Source organism: Musca autumnalis, unplaced genomic scaffold (assembly GCF_047663935.1).
Source record: "Musca autumnalis isolate F117 unplaced genomic scaffold, ASM4766393v1 scaffold_1, whole genome shotgun sequence".
In the NCBI taxonomy this organism is placed as follows: domain Eukaryota; kingdom Metazoa; phylum Arthropoda; class Insecta; order Diptera; family Muscidae; genus Musca; species Musca autumnalis.
In genome coordinates this window covers 119526114-119538759 of record NW_027411644.1, presented here as the reverse complement: position 1 = coordinate 119538759, position 12646 = coordinate 119526114, and the positions used below count along the sequence as shown (strand labels likewise).

General features: G+C 35.0%; 1 protein-coding gene across 1 annotated transcript; it reads left to right on the top strand.

Moving 5' to 3' along the window:
* The first annotated feature begins 390 nt into the window (after positions 1–390).
* Positions 391–12043, top strand: LOC141406125 (alpha-tocopherol transfer protein-like). Its single transcript, XM_073991237.1, has 3 exons — positions 391–616; positions 10662–10966; positions 11031–12043. The coding sequence occupies exons 2-3, from the start codon at positions 10662–10664 to the stop codon at positions 11650–11652; spliced, it is 927 nt and encodes a 308-aa protein (XP_073847338.1). The 5' UTR covers positions 391–616; the 3' UTR covers positions 11653–12043.
* Positions 12044–12646: the final 603 nt, after the last annotated feature.

Below are 12646 nucleotides of genomic sequence, written 5' to 3'. Positions count from 1 at the left end.
GTGTTACTTGAGAAACTGTAAGAAGTTAGGAAGTAGTTTTATGACTTTTCGTAAAATTCGGATGTATGTTTATTGCTTTATATGTATGTTTGCTTATTTATGTAGTGCACAATGTGTAGTGAGTGTGTTTTTCGTGGTAACAGTTTGCAGCCCAAGAAGAAATAGTAAGTGAATTTAACCTCTTAAAACACCGCTTACTGCCTTTGACGTACATAGCTACAGGTTTGTTGTTGTTGTTGCTGTTGTTTTAATTTGCTTTGCCAGTGCATACGCTGCTGATGCCTCTGCGTCTCTGCTTTCTTGGTTACTGTCTGTTGGTTGGTTGTTCGTTTCCCCCTCAAACTGTGCGGACTGATGATCATACGATTTATATAGCAGCTAAACATGTTTGTTTGGTATACAGTTGCAGATTTTACTCCGTCCGAGACGGTCGTTCGTACATTCATTCGCATTCACTGTTTGATATACCGCCTTGGCATTTCGGTTTCGTTCAATTGGTCCTTTTCTGACGTCCAATACGTGCCAATAGTTCCTGCAACATTTTGGATTATCCTTCCAAATTCTAATACATTTTTTGTGGATTTACCAGTAAATTAAAACAAAAACAACTTCCAAGGTAAGAAAGCAAGATGTTTACCAAAAATCAAGGAAACTAAATTGCAAAATTTGCAATGTGTGATCTGTTAAAAATGTGTTAACAAAAAGGCGCCAAGTGTTTGAGGAAAAGGATCATAAAAATAGAAAAAATGTGGAATAAAATTCAAAGTGCAATTCAAAAAAAAAAAAAAAACAAATTAAATTAAATTAACTTTGTTATTATTGAAAAACGAAATTGATTAATTTCGAACATTTCACTTGTAGTTTCACTTGTAGTTTAAAAGAATATTATACATATGCCTTCAAGTTTAGCGACATTTTCCATTCAAAACCAATTTCATAATTCAATGCAGTGAAACCTTTTTCTAGAAACAATCCTCAAATATGTGAATACCTCAAATGTGTGTTATACGTTTAAAAACAAAAGTATTTACTTTGAATATATAGAAAAAACGTTTTGGATTCAAAGGATTTATATATAATTCCTGTAGGTCCCAGAAGGGATTTGTAATTGTAGGCAAAGTTCCACTTTTACGGTTTTCTATTTGAACTAAACGGTGCAATTTTCGATTTGTTCAAAACAATTAAAAGTCGATTTTCGACTTTTTTCCTCCCAACTCAATGCTGACTAAAGTCGGCTTTGTGCTCGAAAATCGCAAGTCGAAACTAAAAAGTCGAACTTTCGATTTCTGGTACTTAAGCGTCTGGCTTTCCTGCTTAATTCATTCCTTGTAACAGACTAAAACACAAAAGGGAATCTAGTTCAAATTTCGCTCGTCCGATCTTTCTTCTTTTATGACAGAAATAATTTATGTATCGAGCCCTTTGCAAAATGTAGTCTTCGATGTACTACATAACATCAAACTTTTCTAACAGGCATTGCTTCGTATTCGCAGATAATTTTCTATTGATCCCAGAGGGTATTGAAAACTAAGGTCCGCTTTTAGACATTGCGAAAAAAAACAAAAAGTATAGTTTTCGATGTTTCGATTTTGTCAAATCTGTCGACTTTGTGACCGATCTTTCTAGAAGGTAAAAAAAGAACTTCTTCTAAGCCATCTATCGGCAAAAGGGGCACATGTGTCCTCAGAAAGAGTTCCTCTCCCCACATGCACATTATTAGCCGATTGAAAAGCGGTGCACTCACACAATAACAGTGTCCTAAAGTTTGCAAAATAAAATATACCTATTGTAAGCTCTTCTCGATACGTTTTAGGCTCTTTTAGACATTCCGATTTTTAACTACAACTAAATAATACAGTTCTCAATCTTTCGATTTGCTCAAATCAGTTACAAATGAATTTTCGACTATAATCGACTTAGTGAACGATCTTTCAGAATTCGGGTGAATGGGTGACATTCCATATATCTAGGAAAGTCTAATTAATTTTTCGTTGGAAATCGAGCTTATTGGCCGATGAGTTTTTGCAAGCGAAAAAGGAAACTTGAAGATTACAAAGGCGTTTATGAAAAGTCAAGTTTTCTCAAATTTTCTCGACTTTAAAACTTTTCTAATTGTGACTCATTATTTCGTTATTCCGACATAAGGAATTTCGAACACGACATCTACTCGTGGGATTCAAAGTACTTATATTCAGCAAAGACTTTCACCTGAAACGTCCAGATATCACAAGCGCCATCTACCCACCAAATCCAAAATACGAATAAAGTAAAGATCCTCACCACTACAAACCTACATTTGGGGGCTTTTCATATACCCCCGTTTGCACTTAACGGGATTTAAGAAACCCACTGGATTTCCATAGCGTCAATTCCATAGCGCAAACGTCAAATAAATCCTCATAAAGAAAGTTAATCCGACAAAAAGCTCTAATGCAAACGACGCTATAGCTAGAAAAAATTCTAAGGATACGTAATCAGAAATGATGGCAACTTTTGGTATTGTCGAATTTTATCTTCATGAAAATAAAAATCGATTTTATGACGTTAGGTAAAACTTCTTTTGCGATTTCTTCCTGCAAACTCTTCGTAGGCTTCAGAAAGATTTGAAGCTTTTCTCGAAATTGTTGTCAAAATTGGCTACCATTTCAAGAAAAGCTCTATTGAAAATCGTTGGTAAGAATATTCAAACTCGATTATATATGTTCCACAAACATCCCATACGGGACAAGGGAGACTTCTCTCATACCAATGAGTGCACCCCGATTCATGTTAGCTCAATGATAAGGGACCTACTGTTTATTGCCGAGTCCGAACGGCGTGTCCTAAGACACCACTTGAAGAGAAGTTTTACATGGCTGAAATACTCAGGAAATGTCGCCAACATTACTGAGTGGTATTTTGCCACCGTTGAAATTTTTGATGTTGCCTGGCCGGGGAATCGAACCCACGACCTTTAGTGTGCAAGGCGGGTGTGCATACCATTGCACCACGGTGGCACCCAATTTGAAACTCGATTACGAAACCTCAATTTTCGATTTTCTCCATTAGCAAAAGTCGTCAAAAAGTCATCTAATCGAACGACGATATTCGCATTTCATGGAAAGTTATAAACAAACCTTAAAATTCCCGTTAAATTACCACACGCTAAATGTCTGTGTTCGATTCCTAGGCCAACCAACATCTGAATACCAAAGCTAAATATTGGCTTACATCCAAATCCAAAGGTCATGGACTCGACAAATCACTTTCTGAGACGAATATGCATGTCCGTCCGTCCGATCACAACCTACAGGTCGCACTTATTTTCCAATTTGGCTGAAAATTGGGAAAGTTAACTGTTTTAGCCATAGAAAGAACACTATTGCTTTAGGTGAGAAGCGCATTAGATGTGGATATAGCTCCCATATATTTTTTCGGGCGATTTCGTGTATTTGATGTACCAAACATGCTAAGTACGTCCAAATGCAATGATTGGTATTTGAGACGGAATTTAGTCCAGAAATAAATTTGCCAATTAAATTGTAATCGGTCCAGATTTGGATATAGCTTCCTTATACATATATTTTTTACATATTCACAGTGGTGTAGAATTTCATACAGTCGGCCCTGCCCGGGTTTAATGGGTCAAAAGCGATTAAATGCCCCAAGAGACCATAACAGCTCGTCTGTTCATTACTTACAAAACAGAAGACTATGGTTAAATGAGTTGGTAAAAACTTCTGAAATTCGGTAGCCATATCTCAGTATTTCAGCCTCGTAAAATGTTTAAAAATCAGGAGTCCACTATAATTTAGTGGTAATAAAATCATATACGTTAAGGTCCAATGTCACAGGCAGTATTCTTTCATACGGGAAAACGTATTCATTTATTCGTTCATTTAACATGTTTTTTGAAAATATATTTTTTTCTGCTTAAAAGAATAATGCATCGTCTGATCTCTGTTATGCTTTTTCCGTACCAATCACAGCTCAGTTTAATTTCAAGGTTATCAAGTCCCTGCTGATGAAATTAAGAATGTATAAAATATTTGTTTTTAAAATTGTGACAAATTTAAAGCTACTAATTAAAAATTCCAGCATACTGAAACGTGTTTATTTTTAAAACTCAATACTAACCAATAAAATTTGGCATTTAGTCATTGAGGCAGAGGACTTTGATCTTCATCTAGATAAAATTATGGCTATCGTCTAATAGCCCTGACATTAGAAAACAAATTTAAATAGAAATGAAAGTAATAAAGCTTTGTTAAAACAGTAAATTACCAACAAAGGTGAGGTGTAAATTGCAAACACACAGAAACAACGCCAACAAATTTTGATGTCAAATTCTTAAACAGGTATTAAAATCATTTAAGATTTTGGACGGTATCAGATACTTTTTTGCAATTTTGCATATTATCGTAAACAGAAAATTGTTTTGTGGACACTTTCACCAACATTTCGCAAACAGAACCAACAACTTTGGTCCAACCATCCTTTATGGCCATCATCATTGTCATGGTTATATTCATTATGAGTTTTGAAAGTTTTTTGGTTTTTTTTTTTTTTTTTTTTTTTTTTTTTTTGAGGTTTTACTAGGATGCGGTAACATTCACTTTCAAAACCAACAAATTTTCTTTCTGAGTAACACATTATCATCCACACACCCATTCATACATAGCCATATCAGACACTAGGAGAATTTAGTTGTGCCGTAACCATGTAACAGCAAATGTTGTTACCGGTAACCTGGTTATCCAGCGTTTTGCTGTGGTAACCATCCGACCAACTCGACAACAACTTGACAAAAGCTTTTGTAGCAAGTTTTCATATGTTGCAGCATTGATTGCAACATAAAACTAAACAAACAAGCATTAAGCCAGCAAGCCAGCGAACCAGTAAGCCAACCTACCTAACTACCATCCAACCGGTTTAGTTTTTATAATGCCTCCCCAGTCCCATATGTTTTGATTTTGGGCTTAAAGTAGACGGGTTAGCAGACACCAGCTACAACAGCAACGCTTTTTGCAAACCATGACTTTTGCTTTTCATTTTGCCGTTGTTGTTGTTATTTTCTTTACAAAATCTTCCAACAACATCACAATTTCAAATGACACAATTGCTAATGTTTTGTTTTTATTGCATGTTTTTTACAAAAGATTATAACATCCATAGAAAATGCTGAGCTTGTTAGTTTGTAGTAATTGCCGAAATGTGTGTTTTATTATTATTTTCATTGTTTAATTGTGTCAGGTTATTATGTGTTAAGTAAGCCAATGATTGTGTATATCAAATGTTATTTAATTGTTTTCTTTAAAACTATGCTCTTGGGAAATTGCCAATTTCCTCCATTTTCTAATTTTCAAATTTTATGATAGAATGTGGCTCACTAATTATCACACCCGCCTCACCCTTGAAATATTTCACATTTTCGAAGGTGAATAAATCTTATTCGAAGCTATCTGCCAGCCAAAAGGGTTTCTTTCCCCAGATACACATGATTTAACCGATTGAAAAGCGATGCACTCACGCTATAACAGCTTCCTAGAGTTTGCAAGAAAAAACTGGTGCCGATACCTCTTCAAAAAAAAGAGTTTTAGGCGTTTGCTTATGTATACTTCCCAATATCTTACATTTTCAGGGAAGAAACAACTTACATATTTAGTTTATTTATTTTATTTTTTCATCTTTATAATCGTTAATCATCGTTATAATGAATGTCGAAAGAGCCATGGCGCAATTCGAAATATTCATATTCGGTAAAGACGTTCACCAAAAAAGCCAAGATGTCACAGCGCCATCCCCCCGCCAAATTCAAAATACGTGAATAGTAATGATACTTTGCACTAAACACCCACATGTAGGCGTTCTTCATTGCAAGAAATATTCTAGGGCAGCCCTGATCAGAATTTTGAAATGATTCGCCATCAATTCTCTTTCGGTTTTTTGTTTAATTGTTAAATCTGGGGAATCGTTTTTGAGGATACTGAAGTGCAAAATTGAATGAAACGTCGAAATAAACTTCCAAAAATAGTTCTTTCCTAATTTCTCTTAAATGGTGTTTTTTCTCTTTCGTGTGAAAATACACCGTTTTGAGCAGCCATGTTCAAGAATGTCGAATGTCGAAAGCGCCATGGCGGAATTCGAAATATTCGGTAAAGACGTTCACCAAAAAAACCAAGATATGACAGCGCCATCCCCCCGCCACATTCAAAATACGTGAATAGTAATGATCCTTTGCACTAAACCCCCACATGTAGGCGTTCTTCATAGCGAGAAATATTCTAGGGCAGCCCTGATCAGAACGTTGAAACGATTCACCATCAATTCTCTTTCGGTTTTTTGTTTAATGGTTAATTGATAAATCAGGGGAATCGTTCTTGAGGATACTGAAGAAACTTCCAAAAATAGTTCTTTCCTAATTTCTCTTAAATGGTGTTTTTTTCTCTTTCGTGTGAAAATACATCGTTTTGAGCAGCCATGTTCAAGGGATACGTAATCGGGAGCAAAATGTCGTCTTTTGGTCTTTTAAATTTTTTTCTTAATGGAAATGAAAAATCGTTTTTTATCAACTTAGTTAAAAATCGTTTTTCGATTTCTTCCCTTCAATACTGTTCGCGCCATCGGATCAGTGAATAATTGTTTTAGTTCAGTGTCATGATCGTGACACGCCCAATCTCCCATATTTTTGTTTTTGAGATAAGTTTATTAGTTCATTTCATAACTAAGACGTATACAAATTTACCCAGTGTTTTATCCGTTGATGCCTGACAGACCCACTTTAGCAAACTCTTTGGGTACGAGATGGCATTGAAGGTCACACATTTTTGGCGGTGGCTAAAACCCTCAGTAACTGACAACCACAAATTCTGCTACTATTTGGCATTTGGGTAAAAACAAAAAGAAAACAATTTTTGTTACTACAGCATTTGGACCAATTGATTTTATATAGCAAATTGCCTTAAGAGCCCCATCAAAAGTAACAAATTAAAGCTTAAAATTAAAATCTAACTCTGTCCATCATTTGTTATCAAAAAAACCACATAAGTTGATATGTGTTAATCAAGCTGCGCACATTAACATATCGAACAATCTTTCTTTCACACACATAGGACCACACCATGCTAAACGTGCATGTGCCAAATTCATCATGCGGGTCTAGGCCCGTCAGGGAGCTGTCAACAAAAACTGTGAGGCCACCAGCAATTGTTACAATTTAAAAATTTTTTCCAACAAACCTCAAATGTGCCGACTGACACAAAAAGGCCAAAGAGTTCAAGAGAGTCTAGACGCTCATCTTCCTACCAAACAAAACCCGGGTAACACAACAAGGAATGTGCCCCGGGGTGAATTGAATACATGCATACCAAGTCATACCACACCAAACCAAGTCAAGTTCAAAGTGCCTGTCAAATGTAAATTACCTCCCACCCAGAAAACAATAACAACAAAATTGCCAATGACTTGTTTTAAGGGTCGGTTGAAAAAAAATAAACAAACTTTAAACAATAACCGCCTAAAAAACACCGTTAGATTAAAGAGATGATAATAATTGAAATCTGTTATGGCATTTGATAAATATTTACTTAAACGATTGTTGCAAAAATTGTGTGGCGTTTCATGTTGAACAGCAACACTACCATCACACAATAATGCCGCGGAGTTATGCTACGTCTTTATTATATTCACATTTTTGAGGTTTCTTTTTATTTGTGGACAGACAGACAGATAACCTTGTATACAAATTTGGTAATTTCACATGAAAATATTTACCTTTTTATGCCATGTTAATGTTTTTGTTTTTGTTTAGTTAGTTGTTCGTTCATCTTTGCGGGTAAATTACACTTAAATTTTTTTATGAAATTGCCATATTCCCGGTTAATGGCATCTTATAATGTGTTTCTGTTTTTCTTTTTTTTCGACTGAAAACCATTGAAGACGAAAACTTGGTAAAAAAATAAAAAGTTTTTAAATTGTTTTTGGTTTCCTTGGCCATAGCATTTATTTTTTATTAAATATTGTAGAGGTTTGCTACTTAATGAACAATAAAAAAGTTTTTTTGTTTAAAAAGTGAAATTAGTTTTTAAAATAGAAATTAGAATTTCGAAATTTTGTTTCAACCTTCTTCTTTATTATACCTCAAACTGAAGTAAACCTAAGGTAATAAAGGAATTTCTATCTTTCCCTTCTGTTACTTAGCGAAACCGTAGCCATGATAAAGAGTTGGAAATAATTGGTTTCCAGTAATCAAATAACTTTGTACAATAGTTTTGGTTTACTTGCAATGCCAAACAATAAAAATAGTGAAAATGCTGTGCAGGTGTGCCAAAAAGACAATTATCGTAAATATATTTTATCTAAAAGCAAAACTTGACATTTGTACCGTTCGTTGAACAAAAAGATGATATTGCGATCTCATACCTTCTGGGTCGGTTTTGAAGCTTGTTTACAATGACAGCAGAGGTCGCCATTCCAAAAACGTAGTAGAAAAATCAACAGTCGTTCACGAAAAGCCAAGTTTTTGATTCTTTCTATAATTAATAGTCCCCTTCCATTCATTCCTAACCTTGTCTCTCCCTAAATCAATATCTTATCATTAATCTAAATTGCTATTAGCAAAGACACCTACCACGTTAACGAAACCAAAATATGCCTTTTATACCCTTTGATTTTCAGTTTAAACTCAAATGATGATTACGAAAAAAATTAAAAATCACTTTTCGGGTTTTCTGGCTTGTAAATATCGACTGAAATCCGCCTAGAGCCTTTTGGTAATGATAGCCGAGGTCGCCAATCCAAAATCGTGGTAGAAAAATCGAATGCCATTAGTGGAGAGCCAAGTTTTCTTTCTATAACCAAGAATCCTCTTCTATTCGTGAACTTGTCTATACCAAAATCAATATTGAATCATTATTAAATGTATTAGAAATGCCATCTACCTAGTGAATTCAAAACACTAGTATTAGCAAAGACATCCACCATCACACATCTACGACTTTTTTTTTCTTAGCGAGATGTACGTCTTCGAAAACAACGTCGACTTTTGTATTTTTCGCTTTTGACCTTTAACTAAAAATCAATATTTCTATATTTTGTCAAATCTGTTAAGTATCCATTTTCAAGTTCTTCTGCCATATAAATGTCGATTTTGGAGATTATTTATAACATTGTTGGCAACAGAGAAATTCATTCCAAATGTCCATGATAAATCGAATTTTCGTCAATACCCAACTAAAAATTAAATGTTGAAATATTGGGGATTTTCTGACTTTTAAAAACATCACTAATTGCATCATTTTACTTCCACTTAACAAGAACAGACATGTTTATTTCATAGCATTTTCCTAGACTAATTATATATTCAAAAGACATTGCCTTTTTATATTGAATTTTGGTTTAGCTGTAGTATTTCATTTTTGTTTCGGTTTAACCAACAAAAACCATGGCTATGCTTTAACGGCGGGATGTTCCATGTGCTGGAAAACGTTAGAGGGAGATGTATTTTTGGCTCACAGCCAAACACTAAGATTAGCTAAATCATTTTCGACCAAGGCTAAAAAAAACAACAAAAAATATGACAATGTTGCTATTTTGCCAACATCATTTAAACGAAGAAGTAACGTAAGAGAGAAAAATTAAATAAAAAAGAAATAATAATACAAATTTACACTGCCTTCTTCGCAACAGGCCTGGGTGTATGGAGATGATAACAAATAGCATGACGTCTAGCATTAGAGTCTTGTTTTAATAATATTTAACGATATCTCCGCCCTTCCCCGAGATTTTGTGTTTTTTCTTCTTCTTTTTGACAATAAATATCTAAAAAGGTAACAACAAAAGCCTAAAGAAAATATATCAAACCCAATAAGCTTAACTTTAACAAGACAAACCGGCAAAGATAGACAGACAACAAACATTGGGATGTATAATCAGGTTATTAGGTTAAATATGCTGGCAAACACACATAAATTAAGCGAAATATGTTTGAGTCTTTGTTTGTTTTCTTTTGTGCTTTAGGGCACACTTTTAATTTCATTTCAGACTTGATTTTTTTTTTTTGGTGATTAATGTTTAGATGGAGTTTCGATTGATTTTAAACAGTTCATTGCCACTTGAACTTGGTTGTGGATTGAGTTGTCTCTTTTTGTTTTGAAATAAGTAAATAAAATATATATGTAGGCCTATAGTAGAACTTTGATAGAGAAAAGTTAACACAATTTTTGTTACATGAAAAAAATTCCATACAAATATCGTTCTGTTTATAATTGTATAACAAATGTATTTAAATTTTGTAACAAAATCAAACGCACATTGTTAATTAAAATCAGTGTCAAAAGTTGCCTAGTATTAATTGGATTACAATGTTATGAGCTCTTTAATGGCTTCCACTTATAAATAATTACCAATTTGCAATCGCATAGCGTTTAGCCCAGGCTAGGAAATCAGGCATTGATTGATTTAATGTCATAAAATACTAATTTCACACAATTATAAACATTTACAATGGTAATTTAATTTGATGACGTATAAAAGCAAATTAGTAAACAAATTTGTAATACAAAGAGAATTTGAAAATCAATCATTTTGTAAAATGTACAGCTGAGCCTGGACAATTTTGCATTTTGTCTTTCCCCAAATACTGCAACTGCCATAACTAAATTCCCAACATTTGTCTATTCCAGATGATGCTCGTTCAACCAACTCCCGAACAACGCGTTAGCATTCGCGAAGAATTGCGTGAACCTGAAAACAAAGAAGAAATTGAGCGTGACATTAAATTGATTCGTGAATGGCTCGACACCCAACCCCATTTGCCCAAGGATATGGATGATGTCCGTCTAACCACTTTCTTGCGTGGCTGCAAATTCAGTTTGGAAAAGGTCAAAAAGAAGTTGGACATGTACTATACCATGCGTAATGCCATTCCCGAATTCTTTGCCGATCGTGATATTGCCCGTGAAGAATTGAATATTGTTTTGGATTATGCGTAAGTTGACGAGGATCATCATACTAATAATCATTATGCTAATTTTCTTTTCTTAACTTTCTAGACAAATCGTCACATTGCCCGGTTTGACACCCAATGGTCGCCGCATGACTTTTATTCGCGGTGTTGATTGTGATTTCCAAGCCAGCCAAGTTAATGATGCCATGAAGGTTACTCTTATGTTGGGCGATATCCGTCTGGCCGAAGAGAATGTCGGCATTGCCGGTGATATTTTCATTTTGGATGCTGCCGTTGCCACCGCCTCTCATTTTGCCAAATTCTCTCCTACCGTTATTAAGAAATTCTTGATTTGTGTCCAAGAAGCCTATCCCGTTAAGGTCAAAGAAGTCCATGTCTTCAATACCTCACCATTAGTCGATACCATCTTCAAATTCGTCAAGCCTTTCGTCAAGGAGAAGCTCATCAGCCGTGTCCATTTCCATCCCGATTTGGAAAGCTTGTACAAGAGTGTGCCAAAGGATCTCTTGCCCGAAGAATACGGTGGCAAAGCTGGTAAAATTGAAGATTTGATCAGCCAATGGAAGGCCAAATTGGCCGAATACACTCCCTGGTTCAAGGAACAAGAATCCAAGAAAGCCAATGAATCTCTTCGTCCCGGCTCACCCAAGACCAGTGATGATCTCTTCGGTATGGAGGGTACCTTCAGACAATTGAACATCGATTAAGCCAATAACCTCATAATTCCACATCAGCCCCCAAAAAGGCTATCCTAGGGCAACGGGCAAATGTAATTTAAACGTTCACCTCACATCTCGTTTCGTTTAAGAGAACCATGTAACCCATGCCCGATATGCGATAGCTAATGTTTACCGATACACACTTTGTATGACGAAGTGTCTTCGTAAACTGACGTATTATAGCTTAATTTTGTGTGTTTTAGGTTTTTGTATTAATTAACATTGTATTCTTAGTTTGAAGACATCTATGCCTTTGCTTAGCCGCTCAGTTCTCATTTTAGAATTATTTGAATTCATTGCATCAATCCATCATTCGTTCTTCTTTTTTATAATTTTAACAAAAGAAAAATATACCAAATAAATATCAATGAAAACTATAGACAAATTTATTTTATTCTACTTTTATGTCAAAGTTATGGGAATCACAGCAAAGGGGAATGAAGATTTCAGACACCAACGTTCATACTGAAGAATAATAAGGCAGCATGAATCGGTTAAAAATCAACCAGGCAAGAAAGTCTGCCGAGGCCTTTCCACATTTTTTACCTTGAAAGGTGTTCTAAGCCAATAATATACAATCCGTGGTCATAGAAAAGAAAACTCAAAGCATTTCTTTAAAAAATGATTAAATGCGATTTGTCTTGAGGAAACTGAAGACAGAATGCTCTCTGCCTTTCTCGCAAAAAGAACAAATATAATTCATACCATTTTTTTTTTCTTTTCCTCTTCGCTTACTAGGTTGGTTAACTGTGAGTTACACAAAAAATGCCTGCTTGTGGAAGAATAAAATGCAACAACAACAACAACGAACGAAACACAAGCGTTTAGTCGCATTCCGCATATACACCACCAAAGCAAAAACAAAAATTTTCACCCTCCCTTCATCGCTTCTGCGCCTTCTATTGCACCATACAAACAGCTCTTTATTATGAAATAACCGAGAGCCCTGTTGTTACACTCTTTGACAAAAATCCTCTGTCAA

What these genes read in the sequence shown, in the direction of transcription:
- LOC141406125 (XM_073991237.1), top strand. Translation starts at nt 10,662, where the DNA reads ATGATGCTCGTTCAACCAACTCCCGAACAACGCGTTAGCATTCGCGAA. An exon ending in AATATTGTTTTGGATTATGC is followed by an intron (nt 10,967 to 11,030) that starts GTAAGTTGACGA and finishes TTAACTTTCTAG; the next exon opens with ACAAATCGTCACATTGCCCG.